Source organism: Penicillium citrinum (assembly GCF_028827155.1).
Source record: "Penicillium citrinum strain IBT 23319 chromosome Unknown utg000010l:1.0-1229701.0:1.0-1230130.0, whole genome shotgun sequence".
NCBI lineage: Eukaryota > Fungi > Ascomycota > Eurotiomycetes > Eurotiales > Aspergillaceae > Penicillium > Penicillium citrinum.
Genome location: NW_026622695.1, coordinates 533,824 through 560,746, shown reverse-complemented (window position 1 = coordinate 560,746; position 26,923 = coordinate 533,824). Strand labels below are relative to the sequence as shown.

Genomic DNA, 26,923 nt, shown 5'->3' with positions numbered 1-26,923 from the left:
CATGTCTTGTACATATAAATTTGTGACGACATGCGTGTTTTTTTTCACACCCACCATGCCATCGAATCTCTTCGTTCCCGCCTTTTTGCTACGCGAAGATTATGGAAAGATATATTCAGCAAATCGTCCGCCGAAATCTTCGCACATCCACATCTACATCACCCTCCCTCCTCCCTCCCATTTGTGTGGATTGTTGACTCCACCCGGTCTTTTTTCTTCTTCTTGGGTCTTTATCATGGATATCGATCTTGGCCTGAATCTCTTTTACCCGCTTACCTGTATGTAATTTTGATGGTGTGTTGGATTGGTACGTGGATGGTATATTGGTGGGAGGTATTGAATACCTTTTAAGATGATATGTTACGAAATGAAATAATGGGTACTCCCCTTTTGAGACTGGTTTTTTATGCTCTTTATAGTCATTAGGTTCAATTGTATATCGAACAGGAACTGTATAGGTCAAATTATACCGGGACTAGACACTCCTAGGTACATTCAAGGCTTCAGATGAAATCGGTTACACTCCGGTGGGGGGGTTTTTACGCTTAATCTCTGAATTAAACGATCGACAAAAACACATTGAAGTACTATATAATCCCACCAATAAAATCTAAAGTTGTAACCGGTCCGAATTCCACTGCATACTATACTATACTAGACCATTAATCCACGGCTTTCTTCTGGTAGGTAGATGACGGTATCAAATGGCCCGTCTGGAATGTCTTATCCGAAGCACATACCCCATACTAAAACCCCCAAAAACAATGGCATACGTCAAGATACTACCTTACAATAAATACTGTATGGAGGTCTTAACGAAGATCCCGTCTCCACAAGACCAAAACAAAACAAGGCATTGTGCAGATTCTCCACATCGTCACACCGGCGTTTCACGACCATACTATTCCCAGATCAGACGCTCGTTCCGGACAAATTATTCACCTGCAACAGGTAGAATGGATTTTTTGATTGTTCGGGGTATGACCTCCGCGGCCAGAGGGGAAAGGGGATTATATAGCGTTGTTGTAATAGCGACTGTATAAGTGATAAATTGGACAATTTCGCCGACTACATTTACGTTTATATTCAGGAGTGCGCGCTTCTCACCACACCTCACCCTCTCGATACCGGATACGTATACGGTTGCTCTTCGAGGTATTATCGCCAAAATGCTACCACACCACCTCCTCCTGACAGCAGGCTACCTACTAGCACCGGTATCAGGAGCCCTATCGATTCGAGGCGCGGATATATCCTCTCTAATCGTGGAAGAAAATAGCGGGATTTCGTATAAAAATGTGAATGGGCAGACGCAGGTTTTGGAGAAAATCGTTGCGGATGCAGGGGTGAATTCGATTCGTCAGCGTATTTGGGTTAATCCGAGTGATGAGAATTATAATTTGGATTATAATGTTAAACTTGCGAAGCGCGTGCAAGCGCAGGGGATGGATACGTATCTTGATTTGCATTTTAGTGATACTTGGGCGGATCCGGGACATCAGGTATGTTTTTCCCCCCCCTATATTGTTACCAGGTGGGATGGGCTCGTGTGAGATGAGGCCTTCAAGTTGAAGTTGGAATTTTAGTGACAAGAAGAGCTGGGCAGAGCATTGAAGAGTGTGGATGTGATGTTCTAATTTATTGTGTTTAGACTACACCGTCCGGATGGTCAACGACTGATATCGACACACTTCGCTGGCAAGTTTACAATTACACTTTAGAAGTATGCAATACGTTTGCGTCAAATTCACTCGATGTCTCGATTGTTTCGATTGGGAATGAGATTCGAAACGGACTTTTATGGCCTTTAGGCAAAACTTCAAGTTACAGTAACATCGCCGCACTCTTACACTCCGCAGCATGGGGAGTGAAAGACTCGGATTTATCCACGACACCTAAGATCATGATTCATTTGGATGATGGATGGTCTTGGGATGAACAGAAATACTTTTATGATTCTGTTCTTGCGTCTTCGACTGCCCTTGTCTCGAGTGATTTCGATTACATTGGTGTTTCATATTACCCGTTTTATAACAGTGGAGCGACGCTTTCTGCGCTGAAAACTAGTTTGACGAATCTTCATTCGAATTATGGGAAGGATGTTATTGTTGTTGAGACTAATTGGCCGTTTTCGTGTCCTGATCCTGAATATGAGTTTCCGAGTGATTTGAAGGATATCCCTTTTTCGGTGGAGGGGCAGAAGACCTTTTTGGAGAGGTTGGCTGGGGTTGTTGCTGGTGTTAGTGGTGGGTTGGGAATTTACTATTGGGAGCCGGCTTGGGTAAATAATGCGGGATTGGGGAGTAGTTGTGATGATAATTTGCTGTTTAGTTGGAATGATGATGGGGCTAGAGGGAGTTTGAGTACGTTAGGTGGATTGTGAGGTTCTTTCTGTACTTTAACTATGCCACCTGGGTAGGAGTCAAGTTAGGGTTGGCAAGAGGCATCAATAGGTCCGTGTGACGGTTGTGAAGATATCCCCCATGCCATAACAAGTAAATTTGCTGCCTAGTAGAATTCATTGTTTCTAGATCTTTATTTCTCAAAGTTCCTTACTATATTTAGTATCTAGTCGTGTGCACTCCATACTATGCATTCCCCTAGGCTCTACTCTTAACAGAACCTATACCAAGGTCCGGCCCAGATCTAAGCACTCTCTTGACTTTGAGCATTTCACATTTGACTGTAAGCGAATTCCTTGGGTAGAACCAATTTAGGAGTGGGATTAACAATTGAGATATTTAATATGCTGTGGTCATCATACATGATACTTCGCAAGTTGACCTCGAACTAATCCATTATGTATGGATATGTGATCTGTGTTCTGCTGACATCATAGCTGCATGCCTGGGGTGTTTCTTTAGACTGGAGTCTTGGTTTTTTATCATTTTTCTTCAAATCCACATTCTAAAACCGACAATCCCTAATTAAAGCTCGAGGCAGAAGAATTTCTTTAAAATAGCATGAACATCTCAAACTACCTCGTAATTGAAGTCAAATTAGTTATCAAGGCACACCCATGCTTACCCAGTCTGCCTTGCCCTAAAGTGCCTCCTTGGTCCGAGCCCGCGCTTATACCCCAAACGGCATAGATCCGAGGAATGACCGTGGGTGAAACTCCAGCTGCGTGGCTGTGCAAAGAGCTAAAAGATCATAGTGCATCTGCCGCTCCACAAGATGCTTGTCTGCTATCGTTTGAAACATTGAAATTTGTTGTAGATTCACAATTGTCAAGGTACCCTTCTGGCATGGAGAGATCGTAGATTATCAAGTATAAAAATAGGTTTAAGATGTTGCCTTCAAAGGATTCAATGAGATGATGCCTATCTCTGTTATCGACAAGTGGGACTATGTGGGGGAGAACCCCATCACCAGTTCTTCATTGTTCAGACGGTGAGACAGACGAAGACATACACCCCTCTCTCTCTCTCTCTCTCTCTCTCTTTCTCTCTCTTGCTGAACAAGTGGGCCTTTGAACGTCCCTATCAACTTTCCTTGTTCAATTTTTTTTCCCTTTTTTTTTTTTGTTAATATTACATAGTATTTCCCTTTCCAGCCTGCTTTGGGCCCCAAATCTGACTTTCGTTGTGTAGACCGCCTTGTGCACGTGAAATCGCCCATTATCGTATCCCACGGGCAATTACATCTCTCTCTTTCTGCTCTTCCTCCATCTTTCCCCCGCACTCTTCAAGTGATGATGATGATGTTTTTTTTATGCTGACATCAATTTGCGCGAGTGAAGAGTCTCCCTTGCGAATGACTCCCTTTTCCCGCTACTTTATTTTCTCTGCGATCAACGCTGGTCCTCATCTCGCTCCTTGATCTCCTTCCATCTAGACCGCGTGCGCGTTGACTATACTACTGGATTTCTCCTTAATCACCTGATCGCATCTTTCCACTATAACAGCAAACATTATTGACGGAATTTTCGCCGGTTCATTCAATTTTGTGATCCTCATCATGGCGTCCCACGATCAGACCCAGGGAGCGGGCGCCTCTCCCGGTAATCCAGACCATCGCAGCGTCAGCCCATCACCCCACACTCAGCAGTATCACGACCCAACCTCCGGATTGGGCTTGGATCCTTCCATGTCTGCTGCTTTTGCGACAAACCAAGCCTTCAACAATCAGGACCCAGGAATTGGCGGCGCAGATGCCTATGGCTATTCGACAGGCTATCTGTCGGCTGCCCCGCCAGCGCAGAGCCTCGCTCCACCTTCTGACCACCAGTTCCCGCCGGCGATAAATACCAACCATATCTCCATGTCACAATCTTTTGACCCAAACCTTGTCAATCAAATGGATCAGGGACCATCAGGTCTGCATCCTCCGCAATCTGATGAGAATTTTTCTAGTCTGCTCAACAACCCTGGCGATATGGACTTCTCCGCCTATCAGAACCATAGTCCTCATAGTACTACAGCATCCGAATACGATTCATCACTGCTCTTGGACCCTCAAATGCATCGAGGATCGGCTCAAATGCATCAGGCGATCAATCCGGCCGACCTTGTCAGCCCCATCTCCAACCCCTCAGCCTCTTCTCATCCGTCGTCTCAAGAGCAGCAACAGTCATCGCCGGGCCCCATGTCCCCTCCTGGATCGACCCCGGGGACTTACTACACTCCTCAGCACTCACGACATGCTTCGTTAGATCCTTCTGGCACGACCTATTTAAGCGCGCAACCAACGGCGGACTGGGGCTCAGTGATGAACAATGTCGCATTCCAGGGCCACCGGAGAGCACCTTCAGAGGTTTCGGAGGTTTCTTCGGCCAATCACTCTCCATATCTATCACAGCACGAATACGATCCAAGCATCGAGAATAATGCATCACCCTCGTTAGCTCCGCAGAACGATCCAGCCCTATACGATAACCAACTGGGTATTGAACAATTTACTCTCTCGGAGCAGCAGCAGGGCTTTAGTCCACTTCACAGTCCCTATATCTCACCGCGGCTTATGCCCCAACAAGGAGGGGATGTGGTGCCGAACAATGGTGCTTATCTCAATGCCAACACGACCTCGCAATTTCCTCCTGCGCCAACCGATATGTATAGCATGCCGGGCGAGAGCCTTCAGTTGAATCAGGTCCTTGACAATGGTATGACTGATATTGGTCAAGCCTCGTCGATGGCCCCTCCTTCTATCAATGTGGAGTTTGCTCCTCCATCAAGAAATCCCAGCTTCGGCCCATCCAAACCGGCTACTGATCTGGACTCATTAAGTCCCCCTGCAATGCGTTCGTTTGACTCCAACCCGACCTTTTTCTCATCAAAACTAATGATCAATAGGCTCTCGTATGCGCAGCAAATCTGATCCGTATACACACCCCGCATCTCGGTCAAGATCGCCGGCAAACTCAGCTACGAGTCTCGAAGTCACACCCCCTACGCCGCGCTCATTATCTCCACACTCGCGCAGTAGTCCGGGATCACGAGATGCGTCTCCCTCCCGATCCAACCGACGTCTATCAACATCATCGATCGAAAGCCGAAATTATATTCTTGACTTGGCAGACCCCCAACGCCCCGGCGCTGCGCCAGGAGATTCCAAGCGTGTTCAAAAACACCCTGCCAATTTCCAGTGCACTTTATGTCCTAAGAAGTTCACACGAGCGTACAACTTGCGCTCACATCTCCGAACTCACACCGACGAACGTCCATTTGTCTGCACAGTCTGTGGAAAGGCCTTTGCACGCCAACACGATAGAAAACGACACGAGGGACTACACTCTGGCGAAAAGAAATTCGTTTGCCGAGGAGATCTATCAAGAGGTGGAAATTGGGGTTGCGGGCGCCGCTTTGCTCGCGCCGACGCTCTTGGTCGTCACTTCAGATCCGAAGCGGGCAGAGTTTGCATTAAGCCTCTTCTCGACGAAGAATCCCAAGAGCGGGATCGGGTCCTTATGGAACAGCAGCAACAGCCACATCAACAGGCCGGACATCTCCAACCAGTGCCTCAGCCCATGGTCATGCCTGGAGTTCCTGGAATGGATGGTCAATCCGGTAGCAATTTTGTTCTCCCTGCTGCGCTACTTGCGCAGTACCCGGCACTACAAACTCTTCAGTGGGATCAAATTCCTGCTGCAGGCGAAGATCCCGGTGAAATCGGCGGCCGCAGTAGTTTTGATGCCAGTTCTGGTGGCGAATTTGGCTATGATGAGGAAGATTCTGGCATGAGTGGTGGTTATGCAAATAGCCAGGGTGGAATGTATGGCGGTCAGATGCTAGGCGTTAACCCTGGTGATCCTGGATATCAGGATCAAAAGTGGACCGGATGACGAAGATGACGAGAAACCTTTTTTTACTTTCGTTTATACCCCCTTTGATGGAGGAAATTCTCCATGGGAATTTTGTCTTTTTGCATTGAAAGCGAAAAGCTTTGACTTGATTTTGCTTTCATGCCTTCACATACTCGACATCTTCATCGCGCTCACATTCTTTCACTTATGACCTATAGAAGCTTTTGGCGTTTTCTGATACATGGATATCGGGGAAATTTCTTTCTCATTTTTTTTTCCCTGGTGCGCATCACTCTTGTGGACTTTTTTTTTCCTTTCCGGTGACAAATTTCACCGGTACTCGAGCATTTGCCTCGGATATTACCCCTTTTACGTTTTTTTTTTCTTTCTCTTTTTTTTTTTGACAAGGCTGAGATTAGCTTAAGAAACTAGCCTCGGACTTCCACCCCATTGGATTTCTCAATTTTTCTGTGATTGTGGAAGAGTTTGTCATCATGGTGCATTTGATGATTCCCTTCTCTCATACCCGTCGTTGTTTTGGATTGTGATTTTCTTTTCTTTGATTTCTGGATAGGTTTCTAGTTTTGGAGTATTATATACCACATTTGACAACTGCATTGAATTATTTATCTGATTTGTCCCAGTGTTCATGATCGTTGGAAGACCTCGTATCATTATGTGCCCACATATCATATGAGTGTGTATACAGATTGAAGTTGTAATTATAAGGGGCTTTATTGGTGGCTTTGAGGTAGAAGGCATTTGAAGGTGAAGCTGGAGCTCTAATTGTAAATTACACTATGTACTTGGTTTTTGCTGGATCTATTCCTACTGTAAAATAGCCATCTGCATAGCAGCAGTGCGATTTACTCTCTGCTATCCATAGCAGAGATGTGGTCTCGTATTTTAATTAGTACTGGTTACTCTGAGTTATACCAGGAATTAGTCGTTGCTATTCTTCTGAAAATAGCAATGAAGCGCACTGTCTTATCGTGAGTGAAATCCAAACTATAAAACGACAGAACATTTAACAGATCCATCATCTACGAAAGCAACACGGAAAAGAATAAGAATACCCCAAGCATTTCTAGGGTAATTTAAATGGTAAGACCCAGTAATTATTGATCAAACTAACGCGCCTTCTGAACAAGCTTCGTAATCTGACCAAGCCATTTTTTAGCAAATTCCTCCTCCGTAAACCTCAACGCAGACCGACGAGCCCGTTGTCTCATAGCAACCTTCTCCAACTCCGGAAGCGCCAATGCCGCGTCAAAAGCAGCAGCAAATTGTTCCTCGGTCTCGGCACGGAATCCAGTTGCTCCATCGCCGAGATCGATGACGATGTCTTCGCGTGGACCACCGGAATCATGAGTAACGCAGATTAGACCTGCGGCTTGATATTCAACGACACAGATGCCGAAGTGCTCGTTCCACATTCCATTCACGCCTACGGAGGATGTACCGAGGTGTGAGAGGACGGTGGGCCAAGATGCGTCGCAGAGGAAAGTAGTTTGATCGCGAATGCGTAGTTCGTGGGCTAGAAGTCGGAGATTGTAGATATGGGTTTCGTCTGGACTGGCGTGACGGACGGAACCAATTAGGACTAGGCGGGGCTGAGGCTGATTTGCGTAGGTGGGATTATTCTGACGCTCTTGGAGGAAACGTGCGAATGAGCGAAGGATGAGAGGGTGATTCTTCTCTGGTCGGAATTGTGCAATGTAGAGGAGGACAGGTTGGCGTGTTTTCTCGCTTTCGGCGTCGACTGTGATGGTTGATTCTAATTCTGTGACTGCAGTTGGGGGGAAGACTACCGCTGGAGATGAGGCGGTTCCGTTCTCTGCTGTTGTTGCTTTGTCTCTGCCCCAGAGTGTGCGAATGTGCGCTGCTGTCCAGGAAGAGTTGCACATTACGACGTCAATGTGTCGACCAACCCAGCCGTACAACTGGGCAAAGAGTTGCCAGTATCGGCGCTTTACTTTACCCTTGAGGCCCTTTCCGGTTCCAGAGTTAATGCCTTGAACACCGGTATCGTCATCTAGTGAGGCAATCATGTCTGTTGAGATAGTAGGGTAATGAACGTAAGCACCAGTGGGTACATCTGGGAAGAGCCATTTGCACATTGCAAGGGTGAAAGCGTAGCCCATTGTATCGACAAAGATATCTGGCACAAGGAGGGTAAAAGCGTCATAGCCGACGACCAGTGAACCTAGTGATTGGCCCAGGAGTGTCATATATGGATAGGAGCTAGCGACGACATATTTGCGAGTGGTCAAGTATAGTAATATGACCGTAGGGGCATGTAAATGGATGTTGAATCGAGTCTCAACCCGTTCCAACATAGCGGCCTTATTAACTTCATGGTCTCCGGTGTAGATCGCGCAAATAGCCTTAGGCCAACGCTTCTGTGTAGCGCGCACGGCTTCCCAAAGCACTCGTTCGCCGCCTCCGCCGGCATTACTAGAAATACACCGTAAGCAAGGAGATAACAGAGGAGAGGTCAAAAGCAGCAGTCTAGTCCGTACCAGAATGGATGAAAGAAGCCAATAATACCATCCCACTCATCATCCCCACTTGCACTGCTATCACTGCTGGTCGATGTGTTAACCCCGCCGGGGCCAGAACTATCGACCTTCTCCCAATCTTCATCTTCAGCCTGACTTCGGGACAGAGAGTTCGATGAGGCCTTTTGTCGTGGTTTTCGACGCTCTTCCTCCTCAGATCGCGCCCGCGCGATCACATATTCCCGACGAGACCGGGTTCGTTGACGAATCAACCATCCCACACCGCGGAAGAACAGACCAAGCACACTTCCCGTAAGTTGCGGGAGGAAGATCGCAGTCACAGCGAGAATGAAAGTCACAAGTATGGCGTTAGACAAGAAAGCCATGATTTTTTTTAAAAAAAAGACGTCACCACCGAACGCGCATAGTAATCTTCGGAAGGAGAAGAGAAAATGAAATGTTGGAGAAGGTCAACAGAGCTGGAGAAAGACGTGTTTCTTTCGTATTACAATACGCGTGTGTCATGTGAGAAGAGACCCACTTTTACTTCCGCGGAGCTTTTGTCGTTTCTTTTGCTTGTGCTTTTTTCCTTGTTTGCTTCATTACATTCCTAGGTTCGCCATGAATTCGATTCGGTCACAGGTTTTTAGAGGACAGAGGCAAAGGCCTTGGAGGTCTGTGGTGTCTTCTTCGCAGATTCGAAAATTCCACCAGACAAGGCCTACTCGGGGCATTAATGATATCCTAGACGTCTCCGCAGGCTTTATCCACGGCGTTCACTCTATCTCCCACCTCCCTTGGGTCGCTTCAATTCCACTTACAGCATTAATCGTACGAACATGTCTCGGTCTCCCACTCCATATTTATACGAAAATCAATGCGCGCAGAGAAAGAGAGATTGCACCGTTGATGGCTAGTTGGGTCAATCATATTATGATGAAAGGGCAATCAAAGGGCTGGTCGAAGAGGGAAATATCGAAAGAGATTCGATTCAGACATACAGATCTGCGGCGTAGAGCGAATGTGTCATCACTTTCTCGATTTGCGGGTCTCATTCAGATCCCCGTGTGGATTAGCTTGATGGAGAGTGTTCGAGGGATGTGTGGGAATAAGAATGGATTGGTTCCATGGCTACTTTCAATGATGTCTTCCGAAAGTGACGGTGCCGAGCACTTACATTTGACCGTTGAACCAACGCTTGCGAACGAAGGTGCTCTGTGGTTTCCAGATCTACTTGCGGGTGATTCGACAGGAGCTCTTCCACTTCTCCTCTCCGCTTCAATTGTGCTGAATATTCGGAATGGATGGCACGTAGCATCACGGAAGGAATTGGCGGATATGCCGAAGATGCAAATGCTTCAGCATGGCTTTTGGGCTGGTTTGCGTGTTTTCATGCAAGTTTTAGCGTTGAATGTTGGGGCTTCGACGTATTTCTATGAAATGCCTACTGCTTTGATGATATACTGGATCACTAGTACCAATGTTGCTACTTTGCAGACTTGGTTTCTTGATAAGTATATGTTCGCTAAGCCTCCGCTTCCCAGCTGGTCTCGGAGATACACGCACTATCAATCTCCGACCTTGTCCGACCCTTACAGACAAAAGTTACTCTAATCTTGGGCTGAGCGATTGTCTATGAAGAAAAGCGAGCAGTTCATTTGTCTAAACTGGACATATCTCCGAATGGTGTCTCAGTGTGCTGACGCCAGATATGTGTATCCCAGCATGCGCCTTGCTTTCCGGGGCACTGGTCTAGCGCCGGAATTAACTTACTCTCGGCCAAAACCAGATGAGGCATTGCTGAAGTCTGGCGAGGCTCCTCCTGGTTCACATTCCAGACAAGTCTTTGAATTAACAAATATTACTCAAATGGACTTGTGTGATATTCATGTATATATATATATATTCACATTTTGAACCTGTATACCAATCAATGGACTTAACATGTCCACTTCTGATAAACAGCAAACCCTAGAGAAAAGAGAGAGGATACACCAATGATTTACTGTGCACGTATCTCGTAAAAGCCATAATGCCAAAGACAACTTTCTATAGGTAGGTAAGTACCTTGCGTCTACCTACCAAGGCTCCTCGGAACCATCCAACTTGAATAGCTTCCCACTGTGGGTCTCAAACTTCCGAGGTATCGGTTACTTTGACGACACCGGCAGCACTATCGTCGATTGTCACTGCAGCTTTTTCGAAACCGAAAGCCTCGGCGCCCAGCTATTTACAGCATTTGGGTTAGTCTCAGATGTGGGAATGGGTCACGGGGATATGTTTTTGAAGAGCTTACCCAGGAATAACGGGGAATGCGTTTCAACTAGGAATCTTCAACGGAGATTGCCTTGGTGTACCAATGCTGAACTCTGTTTGTTGGAGCATATGCAAGATTTTGCAGGGGATAAAGTTCCTATCAATGGTCCATGAACTCATCCAATCCGAGATTCGATAGTCTTTGATAGCCTGTGTGAACTTACTAAGAAAATTGTCAGTATTGGGCTCGGACAATGGAGCAGAATCTCTTTTCTCCTGTTCAGAACTCACCGTTAGAAAAGCAGAGCTGGAGCCAATATTTACCCACTTGGGTTGCTGGGCTCCCTTAAGAAGAGGTCTGAAAGCCTGGTAGAGATAAAATTGAAGCCATACAGTACTTCCGAAAATCGGTGTCACCCCCCACCCCCGCGACTCTTTGATTGTTCCCCAAACCCTAAATGCCAAGGTACACTAGATCATGCTGAGCAAGAAATAAAAAAACACCAACCTTCCGGTATTCTACAAATATAATCACTTACTGGATTAAGTTGCAGTACAGTACCACTTTGATTATGACGGTCTTTCTTGAACTAGTCTGTCTAAATATCTTGCTTAACGCAATTAATCCGTACAAGTAAGTAGATGTCTCTTCAATCCTAAATCTATAGAATATAATAAGGGTGCGTATAAAACAGTCTGCGGAAAATGGCTCTGACGGATAAATTCTGGACCGAATACACCCTTTACAAAATAAAATACGTCTCCATTTAAAATACATCCATTTCTCTTATCCTGCATGGTCCTCGACACACAAACAAGATCGTCCAAACCAACCACTATATTCTCATCTCCCAAGAAGATTCAAAATGCTTACTATTCTTCCGATTTTACTGCTCCCGGAACATGTCACGCCCACCCGGTCCAATCTTCCTCTCCTAAAGGCCATCCAGAAGGTCCTGAATAACTCGTATACTGCAACATATTGTGCACATCCTGAGATCTTTGGGACCAGTCATATTCGCATGGCAGATCCGGCACAACTAGCAGATATCATTGGCGCTGACGGCTTCACCATCGTTCTGGTCCGTATCACATCAGATGGAGCAGATCAACAGCCACAACTCTGCGAAGTGCTTGCAACGGGTAGTGTGAAAGATTTTGGTGAAGGGCAGGTGGAAACATACGCGCAATGGAGCAAGAATCGGAGTGGCAGTGAATGGGAAACTCAGGTAGAAAACCGAGGACGCAGTAGTGGAACGACTGAGCGGAGAGCAGAAGATGTGCAAAAGTTCGAAGTCACCGCATTTGCTGTGTCGCCGCATTGTCAGGCTGCTGGGTTGGGCGCTCAAGTGTTGAAGGAGATCAAGTGGTTGATGGCCAGTGATGCAAACGGTCCGAGGCTGCGAAACATCACGGCAAAGAATAAAGCTCTGATCCATGGGCTAGGACTGTCAGGCTCAGAGACCACCATCCCGCTTCAAGGAATTGACCTCAATCGACAGAAGGACATTATAGCAGGCGTAAATATAAGAACGCCTGAAGAAGAAATCTACGATACAGCTAAATTGAAGTTAGTATTGATGGCTATCAGGGAACTAGGCAACGAGGCATATTATCAACGAAGAGGTTTCAGCACTGTGTGGAGTGGGACTGTCCCAATAGGAATGTGGGATTGCAGAAAAGAATGTACTATGGTATATATGGAGATGGACGTGGACTAGACAATCTAAATGCGCTCTCGATCCATGATGTGGTTACAGAATTGGCATAAAAATAGCCATCTCGTCAAGATAATAGCTAGGGTTTGCAAGCTAATCGCATAGGATTTTCACTCACATTGGTTTAATATGTCAAGTAAGTCATATTAGGTTAGTATCAGGACTATATTTCAGCACTTTTCTCAACTTACGGAAAACTTAACAAGCTCCTACTTAGAGTGAATTAGTCTTTCACTTAATCTAGAAGAGTAAGGATCCTCACATACACCAACAATGTACCAATACTATGTTAAGCCCTTAGTAGTTAAGGCTGGGCCTGGTAGTTGACGGACACAATTATGGACGTGTCATCGGACCTGACCCGTTGATTACGAGAGACTATTCCGTGTTCTCCGACCTGAAGCGGTTATTCACCTTTGCCTTCCATTCGATTGTATATCGGATAATGTGTTGAGGAAGCTCGTCGTCTGTTCTACATCTGTTTCTTCAACTCTGTTAGTGGGACGAATGGGCATTCTTCCTACTAACAGAGTTGAAGAAACCTTGGATTATCTTCTGGGGGTAAAGAGAGGGCTACAGGGCCATCTTGAGTGTAGCAATCTGGTGAAATGGTTATTTAAATACGAGCTAAATTTATCTCATCGCTTTCAACATCCCGAAAGCGTTTGAATTCCTCCAGAGCATCAGGATTTTGGACCGTAGCGCTTGCCTTCACCTCTTTACCGCTGATCAATTCTTTGACTGCTATTTCTACTCGCTTTCCGTTGATGGTCATGGGAATATCAGGTACAGGTAGCACGAATTTCGGTACATGCCTTGGCGATAATCCAGTGCGAATAGCTGTTTTGATCTCGTTGCGAAGGGTTTGGGTCAAGAAGTACCCGGGCTTCATGAGCAGAAATAGAAATACTTGTTCATCTGTGTCGTTTGGTCTTCGACGACCTACGCATAAGCAGTTGCTGAAATAATCCGTGAATGGCTTTCTTTCCACAATTGCGTAGATCTCGCCACTGCCAAATCTTATGCCAGAAGGGTCTGTTTTTATTAGCCATCGTCTCCGGCGATTGAATGATTTGGCAATTGACATAGGTCAGGATAGGTATGACTTACTGAGAACAGCATCACTACGCCCGTGCATAATATACCCGCCTGTCTTTGGGTTTTTCCTTAACCAATCATGCTGCGCCCAAACGTCGATGTTCGTAAAACGTTCAAAATATGCTGCTTTGTATATTTTTCCTCCTGTATCGCCCCAGAAAAAGCATGGCATACTAGGGAACGGCTTCCTGATTATCATCTCACCAGAGTGGCCGGTATTTGCGATTGAATGGCCAGTCTCCGGATCGACAATGTCAACATCGATACCAAGTCCTAGAACTTGCATCTCCCCCGCATGCAGGAGACCACTGGGATCCATCGCAATAACATGCGTGCCAGTTTCAGTTCCACCCGCAATGTTACATATCTGTGTAGATTCTGGAAATGCCTTGTAAAACCATCTGTATTGCTCGTGTGAAAGCGGTGCACCGGTAGTATGAACAGTCTTGAGGTTTGATAGATCAAAATCGTCCTTAGGGACCGCGCCGGAAGCTTCGATTTCCAGTAAGAGACGAGGAGAAACACCCATGAACGAAAGTCTGAATCGTCCGCATATGCGAAGCATTTGCGTTGCGTCTGGGAAAAGGGGGCTTCCGTTGTAGACAACTAGAGTCGATCCAGCCGTTAAATGTCCGCACATGCCATAGAATGCAACCCAAGATGTGCTAGTGTACTGCATTACAGTATCTTTTTCCGTTAGACAATTGTGAAGCACCGAGACTTTCTTTGATTGCAGGACCATCCCATGGTGGTGGACAATACATTTCGGCACCCCAGTTGTGCCGGAGGAATAGCATATCAAAAGAGGGTAATTAAAAGGAACCCTTGCGAATGAAAGTTCATCGGCAGATTTCGAATTCTTCAAGAAAATCTCCATTCTAGGGAGCTCCCGGTCGTAATAATCTGGTATTATGGGCACCATGTATACCTGAGGACGTGATTCAAGCTCAGTGACAATCCTCCGGACTTTCTGCAAAGTAGACACTTTTTTGCCTTTGTAGATAGAATGGCTGTCGAAGAAGATGATACTCGGGGTGATTTGTTTTAACCTTGCGATACATCCTTCGGCCCCAAGCTCCGGGCTGATGGATGTAAAGATAGCCCCGATAGAGGCAGCAGCATGAAATAGAATCACAGCCCATGGAGATGTCGCTACAAGAGCAGCAACGCGATCACCTTTTTGGATACCACTATGCTTCAGAGCACTAGCAGTCTCTCGCACTCTTTCGCGAAAATCTCCCCAGGTGAAAAGCTCGACCGGGTCTTCGTGAATGTCTGAGCCTTCGCGGATGCCAATCAATGCAGGTGCATCTGGATTCGTATTTGAAAACATCACATTCTCCGCGTAGTTGATCTCATGATTGGCAAAGAAGCAAGGAATAGAACTCAGAGGAAGTTTGTCATTGTATGCCTTCTTGATGTTTGTGGGAAGGGGAGGTGTGATATCCAAATAGTTATAGATGTCTATCCAAAAATCGTGTGGCTCTTCGATTGACCACCTGTGCAGGGCATGTGTATCGTGGATACTCTTTTCGAACTTTTGGTTCACATGTTGGCGATACTCGTCCATGGCTATCTTCCCCTGCCGCTGCGATGGGTGCCACAGTATTTCGGGCTCAGTGTTCTTACTCGTCATGGCGATGGGATTGGGTTAAGTTGGTGGAAGTGAAGAAAGTGAATTTCTGTACCAGCAAAACTTAATGATCTTGAGAACCATTCGGTGTATAGTTCAAACTTATATCTCCTCCGATTTCAAGCCATTTATGGATCGGATTGGTTAGGCTTTTACATACATTGACTTCGGGGACTCCATCGATGCTTCGGTATCTTCGGTAGTCTCGGTAGTCTCGGTATGAACCAAACTGCCAGTGCGCAACACTCCAATCCAAGCGAGTTAATACCGAGCATATTAAGGTTTCGAATAGCGGGGAAGGTGATAAAAGCTGTATGGGATTTTACAGGTCAAACGAGATAGAGTGGTTATGATGTATCAACGGCGGTCACACCCAGGCTGTACTACTTCGTACTACAATCAGGCCCAGTAATCCAGGAATGAGTAACAAAAGATTGCCTATTTCTATAGAGATACTCACAGAATCAAGCAGTGTAAGCTAAACTCTTGGAATAAGTTATTAACTATTGAAACTAATGACCACAACGTGATAGTGCTCACTCGCATCATAGTATAACCCCAGCAAATACTCTACGGTCTGTAGATGTAAAACAAACCACTGATATTCGTAAGGAACCACTGCACACTACTAGAAATGGAACAAACTAAGTTTTACTAGGAGCTACTTGTAAATACTGCCACAACCCAGCTCCAAGCAATCTCGAAATCGCTATGTAGTATATTTGAATCCCGGCACTCCCTCAAGAATATTGTCCTCTCGAGAGGCTTTTTTGTTTAGCCTGACAATCTCAATCGACAGCCCAATAACAAGAACTATTGTTAGTATACAGCATCTAGAAAAGAAATGAGCAACCGACACATTAGCGAAAGACTTCGGTCAGAACTCACGTCAAGCAGGCATAGATCCCTGGAAGATACTTTGGGGCATCTTGAGACCGAAATACCAATGCACCAGTAATCCCGCCAGTGCCTCCCATTATCACCATACTCGCACTTGAAAACGATCGCTTCCACTGCCCACATATGTTATTGGCTTGCCATGCCATCACACAAGGTAGTGAACTTTGCGAGGCAGCTGTGACAAGGAAAACGCCAAAATACTGAATTCCCGAAGATTTGACCCAGGCCATAAGACACAAACCGCAAATGCTTTGGAGGCAGTTCCATATAATCAGTGGGCCCCTTGAGCGAAATTTGTCGCCCAGCCAACCTTCGAAGAACATAAAGATCGCTGCAAATAGGTACGGGGGTGTACTTAATATTTGGGATATGCCAACGTCAAATCCCATTTCGGTGTTTAAAATGATTGGCAAAAAGAAAGCGATCGCATAGGCAATGACAGTGTTGGCACTTGAGAAGGATTATTGAATGATTCTTTTCCAGGATATCCAGGAGCTGCTCTCAGGACTTACTAGTAAATAAAGCAATACCCCCAAATCTTCAAGTCCATCGCTGGTGATAAAAACCGTCGCCAGCTGAAGGGCTCTTCTTGAATATCAGTGCGATCACTTTCAAGAAGCTGGATAACATAGGCGATCTCATCGGAAGAGAGGAACTTCCAACTGTTTTGCGCTTTTTGAGGAAAGTCGACAATAAGCAATGCCCCAATGATCCCAATAAGACACGTTAATACCCCTTCCCAGATGAAAATGTATCGCCATCCTGACAGACCCCCAACCCCATCCATTTGCATAAATCCATAGGCCAGAATACCAGAAAAGGATGACCCTGTAAGACTTATCAGGTAGAAAGATGCATATCGTTTATGCACATCATCTGTGAGCTGTTAGTAGTGATCAACACCCTTTTCAAGAATAGCGTAGCATACAACGTCGGTACCACATTTGCAAGAGCAGAATGGTTCCAGGAAGCAATCCCGCCTCAAAAATACCAACTAACACGCGGAGAGCAACAAGTTGGCCCCAATTTTCCACAAAGCCGAAACAGAGCATCACAATCCCCCAGATAAGTACAGTTCCTGGTAAGAAGATCCTTGGGCCCAGCTTCTGCACTAAGATAGCACTCGGCCATTGGCAAATAACGTGAGGGACAAAGAACATGATTATGCTAAGTGACTTCGGGACTTTTAGCATCTGAGATCGTAATAGGGCTATATTCTTAAGATTGCACCTTACATAGCGAAATCCTTGGTCCAATTCTAACTCCTTAGCCATTCCAGCGATATTTGCAGACGCCAAATTCGTTCTGTCCATCAATGAGACGGCGAACATGAGACCCAGAGCTGTGATCAAACGACGATCAATCTTGTGAACGATCTTTCTCGCGTCTAAAGGCATGCCGGTATCGTTGGACTCGTGCATTGTTGATTCGCATCTCTCGAGGTGCTCGGCCATCTCTTTTTCCGTCTTTAACTGATCCAATGACATTTTTGGAGCTAGTAATTTGTTTTTCCCAGAGTAAAGATGAGTGCTTTTGAGATTTGGAGAGTGGGGATGAAGGCTTCACTCACTTTTCTTCTTGCATTTCGGTAAGCTCGGTATATCGTCGTACGCGAAGAATCCCCGCTTCCAAAAACTACTCCTCAATTTTCCCCTCAGCTAGCCCATAATTCTAGCTGGAATTGGTGTAAGGAAACCGGCAACTATTTCCAAGCCGAAGCTGCTCGGTAAAAAGGTGAGGAGGTTCTGGCAGTCGGCATGGAGTATCTGATCGAGATTTGGGCCGACTGCGCATCGTTACTAGCTGGACGACTATAAAAAGGCCATGAACGATTTATGGTACTGAAGCTTCAGGTCTCGTCTGTAAATTTGATTAAACTTGACAGAAATCTCATAAGGGGAATTCAAACAAACAAATATGGCTCTTTCGGCATCCAACAAGCGTAACGAAACGCAAATGGCTTTGAATTTCGCCTATATGGTGAGGTCCAGATCACGCAGCTTTGAATTTCATCCACGCATATCTGAAAGACAGTGCTAATAATCAACTCTAATAAGTATGGATACCCTCTTCTCGAATATGGCAAGTTTGTGACTCGAATGGCAAATCCCGTCACGAACAAGCTCAACCATGGAAGACGACTTTCAACATCTAAAGATCTCCAAGTCATTCGACCTAACTCTGATACATTGTACACGACCATTTTCATGGACCTTTCATCGCATGATCTAGCAATTTACATTCCACATATTGAAAATCGTTACTGGTGCTATTCATTCTATGATATGTAATTACTTGACCCTAAAACAATTTGCCACGACTCTCTCACCGGAGACTCCAATGCTTATGACTGAATTCTTGCCAGGTACGGAAACGACATTGCGAACATCAGCAGCTTGCAGAATCATCTACCGGGAAAATATCTCATACACTACTCCCAGAAAGACTTCGGTCTTCATATTGGGTCATCCTTGAAGGCGGGCTATCAAGGATACGCCAACATTCCGACGCCCTACGGTATATCTATTGCGCGGTTTGCGACGGATCAGTCTATTTCAGACCAAAAACTTGTGAATAAATATCAGGATCAAGTTCGACTAGAGTGCATTCCACTTTTTAAATCTGTTGCACCTCCTTTCGACTTGTCTATCTTCAAAGATCCTGAAAACAATGTCTCTGAAGGGACTTCCACTGCTGAGGCTGTCATGCGCTTGACTGCGAAACTCGCACCACACAATTTCTCACCAGTGATAAAGGACAGAGATTGGATTTCTCTATCCCTCAGGAGAAGTGGAATCGATGGGAACTCTTTTAATTGCTCAAGCGGAGCTGATCTCTCTCTTGTATATGATCATGCTGAGAAGGAAGCCCAGGCCCTTCTTGACATGCCCAATGGCAGCCTCGACCACGGAAACGGCTGGAGTTCTGCTTATCCAGAATATCTTGGAAACTTTGGCTCTCACTATGCGGCGAGATACTCCATTGCAAAGAGAGGTTATCTAGCCTTAACAGGTGACCAGGCCATCTACCCATCTCTTTCGCGTGCTCTTCGACTGGAACCTGACGACGGGATTTTACTTCGATTTTCCCGTCGACCGGTTCTAGTTAAAACAGGATTCTGGAGCCTGACAGCGTATAATGCTGAGCAATATCTCGTACCAAATTCGATGAATCGATACTGTCTTGGTGATCGTGACAATATGACATTTCCGGATGGGACTCCGCTCAGCGATCGAACTAAAGATGGGGAGTTCTGTATTCTCTTGCAACCGGCAGACTGTACGCCGCCGAAAGAGTGGGTGAACAATTGGTTGCCTTCACCAGCTGGGGGAGGCAAGATGTCGATTACTCTGAGATGGTATGGTGCTAAGGAGGAAATGATGACGAAGGCATACGAGTATCCTCGCTTGGAGTTCATCAAAGTCATCTCTGCGTCTACGAAGTCAATGCTATAGAGCAATTGAACTTCAGCTATTCAAGGCTCTCGGTAATATTTGACATCCTGCATTGAACACTGCACCAGTAATATTACGGTGGTGTTTTCAGGTCTGGGTGATGCGGATTTTGATGTGAAAAATTGCCTGACCAGTACTATATTCATCTAGTATCTACATTGTTATGGGCCAGTATATAGCTTGAATCAAGGTAAATTGGTGATCAGGCCCTGCTCTGGAGAATTTAATCTTCTTAAGTACAAGGATTGAACCCATCCAGATCAAAAAAGCTCTCGATAGACCAGTCAGTAAAGTTCTCAAAGATTCTGTTTGAAAACTCATCTGCCTCCATGGTATCCAGTAAATCCATTCTCGGGCTCAATTCTTTCGGAAATGGAAACAGCTCATGAATACCTGGTATCGACACATAAGACCTTTCATCCGTAGACCAGGACTCTGATCCCCGACTAGGTGCATGTAGTCCAAATAACGCATTAGATGAAGATCCCAATGACAAAATCTCAGCTTTGAAGCGTTTTATTTTTGCAAGAACAGCACCTGCCCCAGGAAATTTTATCGTTCGTTCGGCCATTATTTCGAGCATGATATCGAGTTCTTCGAGAGATAAGGGGTCGGGATTCGGGATGTCGTTTGTAGTTGTCATGGCATTGCTCTCGTAGCAGAGACTACTTAGTTGTGGAAGGGAAGCTACCATCATTGACCAGTTATTGATGGGCATGAGGTAATTTATATCATCTCGGTAGTCCATCTCTTGATATAGGCGGATGATACAAGAGGATGCTACCAGGGTAATTGTCGATGTTACCGAAGAATGAAAGAATCTGCCATGGACGTGGAAGGTGGTTATAACGCATGTAAAATACCATGTAAGCATTTCATATAGAGCCCTGTCATAAATTCTCTTCCCCGAATCGTTGAATATTTGTAGATGCGAGGGGAGATTCTGGACCCAGTCTTTGAGATCTGAGAGTATTGCGAGGGCTTCTTCTGAGGTTGTGGTGGAATCGCGTGGCTGAAGCGGCAGCATTTTGGCCAGAATCTTTATTAGTCTGGTGTATAGGACAAATAGAATTGATTGGTTGTCTTCTGGGTTTTCGAAATCCGTTACCAGAGGTAAACGAAGGTCAAAGTCCTGTGGTTGAATCATTTGAGGCCGACCGAAGCAAACCGTATGCAGTTTGTCCTGTGCATATAAGAACCAAGCTATCCGACGAGCACAACCTGGAGAGGATCTCTGCGAGTAGGTCGATTCTCTATGTAGGCCAATTTGGAAAGCAAAACGAATTCCGAGTCCAAGCCAGCTCCAGCCACAATCAATCGTCACAACTGCCGGGGCGTGACAGTCCAGAGAGTTAGTAGACATACGGATTTGAGAACAGTAAGAGGGTCATGTTCGTGGTTCGAGTAGAATAGAATTTTGGCCTGTGAGTAGAATCTTTCACTTTCAACTAGACTCTTCGTTGATTTGGGATGACGAAGGACAGAGCCAGCCAAACATAGGGATTGTTGAAGAAGAATTGATGGACAATTGGCGGCAACATCCTTATGGTCCACTACCGGAATTCGATGATATAAGTACTTGAAGTATAGCGAGCTGAGGGCTTCTGTCATTGATTTTGGTGGAAGATGATCCGCTCCAGTGGAATTCTGTATCTGTGTTTCAATCGATTTAGATAAAACCCCTACAACAGCCGGCGTTTCGCATGATAGTGGTCCTTGAGATGACAAGACCGAAAATTCACCAATATACCCTTGATTGTCTGACGTAGCTGGAGACGACTGAGCTGGTATCCCAGGGGTGTTGACCTGATTAGGAATTCGGGATACCCTCGTTTGCAATGGTGAAAATGATGGCGACGTTGCCTCCACACTTTGAGGCGACGGCAGTTCAGACTCTACGGGGGCTTGGGCTGGTCGATGACGCCGAGGCTCTGATAGCCCGACTTGCTCTCTCTTATGGCAGATCTCCGCGCGCTTTTGACAATTTGTACAGACTCCTCCATCTCTTAGATGCAGAATCAAGTCACATTTGACTTTGCGCGCATGACATCGTTGACATACCACTCGCGAGCGACTACAGGGTCTTCGTCGATTTCGAGAACTCGATGCCTCTGTCATTTTGTTTTGTATGAATAGCTTGGCTCTTTGATATACAGCTAGGATGTGGAACTGTTCAAACGTGCATATTCTGACAGTTCCCCGCCGAAGGTCATCTCTGCCGAGGTTTCGAGTGATAGTTGGTTAGTTTGTCATGGCACGCACCCCTCGTGGACCCACAAAGAGTATCATGTTTAGACTTGCAACTTTGAATTCACGATTGAGGGGGATACGATACGTTGGTTGGGGTCGGAGTCTTACACTCTAATTATACTGGCTTTAGATGTCCGCCCCTTGCCAAGAATGCTTTTATGAAACGGGGCTGTAGAAGTTTCGATCACAATCATTTCACTGAGGATAGGCTTCACTTACCTAGCGGTATCAAAGGTCCAACTTAGGGTTGAGAATATTCCTACCCGCAAAGGCTCACAATCCAATGAAATTCGGCTTAGCCAGTAGGGAGTGTAGTGTATTGATTAGTTTTCCCACGGCCCATATCCTTCTATAGATGGGAAAGCGAATCCAATTTCCACACAGTATGGCGTGTGGATATAAGTATCATTTCATGGATATACATCTGTATCCTGGGCATTGATAGTGTATCTAGGCCTTTCCACGGAATTTGGGCCAAGAAACTTCAACTTGTTTGCTACTGTGTGGTGTAACATCTGGACACTATAAAAAACACCCTTAAATTGGAGCTATGACTCCAATTGAGCTCGTGCCAGCCACCGTTTAATCTAACTACTCAAGGTATAACTACTTGGTTGGGGTGGTCCAACCGCCTGAGATGGAGTTGCGGAGAGTATACTACGTATACTCATATGGAGTATTTAGTCCGACCACTAATACTGATGAGATCTGCCCGGGATAAACATCCAGATTAATATCTTATTATTCCGTAAGAAGTCCATGCCTTCATTGGCCTCGATTTCATCATCACGACTATCCCACCCATATCATCCACTGTTTACCAACCTCCCCCTCGCACTGCGATTGCGTGGCGGGCGCCACTATTATGCCGGGTTGCCCCAGCAACCACAGCCTCTCACCATATTTACTGCAGATCCACGACTTGGCAATTTATTTTGCTCTTTCACATTGGATTGAAGATCAGCCAATGATAAATTAGTAGACTTAGTGTACCATTGAAAATAGGCAGCGATTCAAGATGATTGGTGTTAGTCCCATTCGTCCATGGTCGAGGCTTTTCTGCTGTTGTTTACACGTCCCGAAGGGCGAGACCTTCCGGAGTTCATCTTGGACGATCACCACTTGTTCTTTGCTTCTTTGCTTCTTTGCTGCCCGCCCCTCTTTGTTCTCTCTTCTATCTCTCTCTGTGAACAAAAAAAAGCTCATTTCTTCCACCTGTGCTAGCTTCGGATGATGTCGAATTGAGCTGTAATCTGGACTATATCCTCTACATTTATTGTCTTGCTGTCAACCGCGTGGCAATCATGATCGCCGATCTTGGAATGCATCTCTCTCCTTGAACAAATTTTTGTCTCAGATTTGCAAACCCCGATGGACCGTCGACGTGTCAAGCGTAGGCCACTGGTCTCTGCTCTCCTACTAGCTCTACTCGACTCCGCCGCTGCCATTCCATATACACCAACCTCCATCTTCCTCTCCCCGCAACATAATGACTCCCTAGTTTACCTCTTACGCCCCAGCGCTGATACAAGGAAGACCCAGTTCCTGTCGTTGAATATTTCCGATGTCAATGCCAATAGTCCGAGCTTCACCACGTTACTCGAAGAGACCCCATTCCAAAGTACCGACCAGGAATCCACATTTGTCCCTGCCATAGATAACAGAGGTATTATCACTGTTTACACAGGGGACTGCCATAGCTCCGATGGTGGATCATTATGGCGATTTCAGGCGGACAACACCAGTTCGACTGGCAATGGAACTTGGGATCAGCTTCCCGTAAGCCCGAATGACAAGAAAACACAGCCAAACTATCTCGCTGCCGGTTTTGCATTTGCGACTAGCAATACGAGTGACAGCTCTATGTTTTCATTTGGGGGGATGTGTCCAGCCTTAAACAGTACGGATGAGACCTGGGTATCGGCCGCAAACTATTCCCAATCGATGGTCGCCCTCGCTCCCAAGTCGAAAGGAAGCGCCCAATATGAAGCATCCGTTACTGGAGCTCGTGCTCCGCCGGTACCTGAGGCCGGCATGGCGGTTGTGCCCCTATTGCCTTCATTCTCGCCTACAGATGTGCAGCGAGATTTCCTCTTTGTCGGTGGTCATACTAAACAGGCCTTCCTCAATATGTCGCAGCTAGCCATATTTTCTGTTCCGCAGGAGAGCTGGAGCTTCGTGAATGTAAACACTGAAGCAAAACTCAAAACCGAGCTTGCAATCCGGGAGGGTGATTCCGTGGAGCCTCGATCTGGTCACGCAGCTGTGTTATCTGCGGATGGTAAAAAGGTTTACGTGATTGGAGGCTGGGTGGGAGATACAAATACACCCGCTGAGCCGCAATTCGCAGTCCTTGAGCTTGGTGAGGGCTACGGTGGCTCTGCAGAATGGACTTGGAAACTCCCTTCTTCAATGTCGGCCAAGGAAATCGGCATATCTGATGGAACAGGGCTCTATGGCCATTCTGCGGTCATGCTGCCTGGAGATGTCTTGATGATCACTGGAGGATACAGTATCTCAAAGCAGTCTTCTAAGCGGGCTATCTCAGCCCAACACAATTCGCAAGTCTATCTTTACAACGTCACTTCCAACACCCAGGTGAAATCATATTCGAACCCCGCCGTATTGAAATCCGCGACAACGGCGAGCTCATCAAAGCATGGCGGTCTATCATCTGGTCAAAAGGCTGGACTAGGCGTTGGTCTGGGAATAGGAATCCCCCTTGCAATACTTTTCGCAGTGTGTGCATGGAAGTATGATCGCAAGCGACGAGTGCGAGGCAAGCGAGACTCGCAACTCCGTGAGCTAGCATTAGGAGCAGAACGAGCTCACTTTTGGGGCCGTGACGATCCCCATCAAGCAAGCAGTATTCGAAGCACTCAGATGAGTGAGAGATATGAGAGTGGTGCGGCTTATGGATGGGGAGGCAATCGCAGCTTAAGCTCAAAGCCCTCATGGAAAACGCAAGAGCAAACCGACCAGCAGGCAGAACAGACTGAGCTGCTCATGGATTGCAGCCCTACAAAAAGCAACCGGCCTGTCAGTCAGCAGCAGCGTCCTTATAGATTCTCCGGATGGGAGAGACGCCGAAGTGAAGCTGCCAGTGACATCCACCCCATCGATGAACGAGAAGAAGATGAAGCCATCTTCAGAGAACGATTAATGGCAACAATCCCAGCAGAAAAACCACCTAAAATTCATGACCCTGATGATCCATTCTCTGATACACCCTTTTCCACTCCACGAAGCACAATCTTCGGTGTTGGACTCGGTCCATTCTATACTCGCCGCAAGGACGGCGGATCCGTCGACGATGCATCAAAAAGTGACAGAACATCCACCAATCTATCAGATGCATCGAACTTCTCATTCTCATCGACCAAGCCTACCGGCCAAGTCAACCAAGCAAGAGGTGTCATTGTCGACCGTCCCTTAAGCTGGGCAAGCAGTGGTGAACACTCAGTAGCAGCCGCCTCAACACACAGCCGGGAAACCACACACAGCGAAATCGACGGCGTAAATGCACCATCAGAGCAATCTTTCTCAACAGATTCCTACTCAACAGCTCAAAGCACATTCTCCCACCGTCAAGCAGAAAATGAATCCCTTCTCAACGATACCCTCGAAACACCAATAACCCCCATCGAATCATCCCCTTCCAAACTCCCTGCAACCAAACCTCGTACCTCAGACTGGATGTTTCAAACAGTTCGTCGGGCTCTAACTCTGTCCCGCCGCACACCCCAAGATGAATCTGCACCTCTGACATCAGGCGTTGATCGTCGAAGTACAGTCCTCATTCCAACTTCCCAGTCCGGTCCAGCTAGCGGAGCAAGTACCCCCCGTCGCGCGGTTAGTGCGTCGGCAGAACTATTCCGTCGGAAACAAGGTGCTCGAGATTGGAATGCGAAGAAAAGAATGTCTGATGGGGTTCATTTTTCGGGTCCGAGATCGACGCGTGATGATCTCTTTCTTGGTGCACCTGGGTATCTTGGTGATGATGATACGTGTGATGAGGATTGGGATGTTGAGGGTGCGGCTCAAGAGAGAAATGTTCAAATGACATATACGGTTCCGAGGGAGAAACTTCGTGTTGTGAATGGGAATGCGAATGATAATCTTTCTGAACGGTCTGTTAGTCGTACTCTTAGTGGGACACGAATTGTTAGTCGATAGTGGAACTGTCTCTATTGGGTTCAGTTGAGTGTTTGAGTTATGCTTGTGGGTGGTTTTTCGTTTCAAGTTTTTGGGCCTTTCTTGCTGCAGGGCTTTTTCTTTTCAGCGTGCGATGATTCCCTGTTTCTTCCTTGAAAGATGTATAAGATGTCCTTATGGTTATGGATCACGATCGTTTCTTTTATGTACAAATGGATTGGTACCGAATTATCCTAGTTTTTGGTGTTTTTTTTGCATTGTACTAGTATTTGGCGAGTGTACTAGATTTCTGGGTTGTGTTTGAATTGTTCTGGTGTGTGTTTCTTTCTCGATGGGTGGTGTATGTTTGATTTCTCGATTTGACATTGGGGGTGTTGATATTGAAACGATGGGGCATGCAGGTGGATGGCGTTGAAGTTTTCGAAATGTACTTCGATACGAAATGAGAATGTTCAATGGTTGATTAATGAGTTCCTGGTCTGTGATGAGATATTAAGAAAGTAGTCAGATTAATTTTCACCAAGCTGAGGTATAACTTCTTGAGAATTCAGGCTTTACTGTTTGTATCACTAGGACATTGCTAGAAAGCCATCATTTGAAGACTACCGCATCTGATCCAATTGTATCTATTTTTCGGTCATGTCCAGCCATTAGGCTAGCCTTTCGCCCATGTAATCCCTAAATTGTATTCATTATGCATAAACCTTTTATCT

The 26,923-nt window shown here is 46.0% G+C and overlaps 10 protein-coding genes across 10 annotated transcripts; 6 read left to right on the top strand and 4 right to left on the bottom strand.

The window, feature by feature from the left end:
* Nucleotides 1-1,169: 1,169 nt before the first annotated feature.
* Nucleotides 1,170-2,383, top strand: N7469_011264 (arabinogalactan endo-1,4-beta-galactosidase; the record flags this gene model as incomplete). Its single annotated transcript, XM_056650169.1, has 2 exons — nucleotides 1,170-1,502; nucleotides 1,652-2,383. 2 exons carry the CDS (start codon nucleotides 1,170-1,172, stop codon nucleotides 2,381-2,383), a joined length of 1,065 nt encoding a protein of 354 aa, XP_056495233.1.
* Nucleotides 2,384-3,960: 1,577 nt separating this feature from the next.
* On the top strand, nucleotides 3,961-6,283 carry crzA (putative C2H2 transcription factor Crz1; the record flags this gene model as incomplete). The annotated part of the gene is made up of 2 exons (XM_056650168.1): nucleotides 3,961-5,242; nucleotides 5,295-6,283. 2 exons carry the CDS (start codon nucleotides 3,961-3,963, stop codon nucleotides 6,281-6,283), a joined length of 2,271 nt encoding a protein of 756 aa, XP_056495232.1.
* A 1,091-nt stretch (nucleotides 6,284-7,374) lies between these two features.
* Nucleotides 7,375-9,131, bottom strand: N7469_011262 (alpha-1,2-mannosyltransferase ALG11; the record flags this gene model as incomplete). Its single annotated transcript, XM_056650167.1, has 2 exons — nucleotides 7,375-8,701; nucleotides 8,767-9,131. 2 exons carry the CDS (start codon nucleotides 9,129-9,131, stop codon nucleotides 7,375-7,377), a joined length of 1,692 nt encoding a protein of 563 aa, XP_056495231.1.
* A 235-nt stretch (nucleotides 9,132-9,366) lies between these two features.
* Nucleotides 9,367-10,359, top strand: N7469_011261 (putative mitochondrial export translocase Oxa2; the record flags this gene model as incomplete). The annotated part of the gene is made up of 1 exon (XM_056650166.1): nucleotides 9,367-10,359. One exon carries the CDS (start codon nucleotides 9,367-9,369, stop codon nucleotides 10,357-10,359), a length of 993 nt encoding a protein of 330 aa, XP_056495230.1.
* Nucleotides 10,360-10,875: 516 nt separating this feature from the next.
* Nucleotides 10,876-11,799, bottom strand: N7469_011260 (Short-chain dehydrogenase/reductase SDR; the record flags this gene model as incomplete). Its single annotated transcript, XM_056650165.1, has 4 exons — nucleotides 10,876-10,971; nucleotides 11,293-11,367; nucleotides 11,541-11,591; nucleotides 11,761-11,799. 4 exons carry the CDS (start codon nucleotides 11,797-11,799, stop codon nucleotides 10,876-10,878), a joined length of 261 nt encoding a protein of 86 aa, XP_056495229.1.
* Nucleotides 11,800-11,867: 68 nt separating this feature from the next.
* Nucleotides 11,868-12,722, top strand: N7469_011259 (uncharacterized protein; the record flags this gene model as incomplete). The annotated part of the gene is made up of 1 exon (XM_056650164.1): nucleotides 11,868-12,722. The coding sequence occupies one exon, from the start codon at nucleotides 11,868-11,870 to the stop codon at nucleotides 12,720-12,722; it is 855 nt and encodes a 284-aa protein (XP_056495228.1).
* Nucleotides 12,723-13,335: 613 nt separating this feature from the next.
* Nucleotides 13,336-15,453, bottom strand: N7469_011258 (acetoacetate-CoA ligase; the record flags this gene model as incomplete). The annotated part of the gene is made up of 2 exons (XM_056650163.1): nucleotides 13,336-13,754; nucleotides 13,830-15,453. 2 exons carry the CDS (start codon nucleotides 15,451-15,453, stop codon nucleotides 13,336-13,338), a joined length of 2,043 nt encoding a protein of 680 aa, XP_056495227.1.
* Nucleotides 15,454-16,159: 706 nt separating this feature from the next.
* Nucleotides 16,160-17,837, bottom strand: N7469_011257 (uncharacterized protein; the record flags this gene model as incomplete). Its single annotated transcript, XM_056650162.1, has 5 exons — nucleotides 16,160-16,283; nucleotides 16,339-16,800; nucleotides 16,863-17,226; nucleotides 17,279-17,525; nucleotides 17,586-17,837. 5 exons carry the CDS (start codon nucleotides 17,835-17,837, stop codon nucleotides 16,160-16,162), a joined length of 1,449 nt encoding a protein of 482 aa, XP_056495226.1.
* Nucleotides 17,838-18,267: 430 nt separating this feature from the next.
* Nucleotides 18,268-19,805, top strand: N7469_011256 (uncharacterized protein; the record flags this gene model as incomplete). The annotated part of the gene is made up of 3 exons (XM_056650161.1): nucleotides 18,268-18,330; nucleotides 18,408-18,637; nucleotides 18,716-19,805. The coding sequence occupies 3 exons, from the start codon at nucleotides 18,268-18,270 to the stop codon at nucleotides 19,803-19,805; spliced, it is 1,383 nt and encodes a 460-aa protein (XP_056495225.1).
* A 3,621-nt stretch (nucleotides 19,806-23,426) lies between these two features.
* N7469_011255 (uncharacterized protein) lies at nucleotides 23,427-26,231 on the top strand (the record flags this gene model as incomplete). Its single annotated transcript, XM_056650160.1, has 1 exon — nucleotides 23,427-26,231. One exon carries the CDS (start codon nucleotides 23,427-23,429, stop codon nucleotides 26,229-26,231), a length of 2,805 nt encoding a protein of 934 aa, XP_056495224.1.
* Between the last annotated feature and the right edge of the window lie 692 nt (nucleotides 26,232-26,923).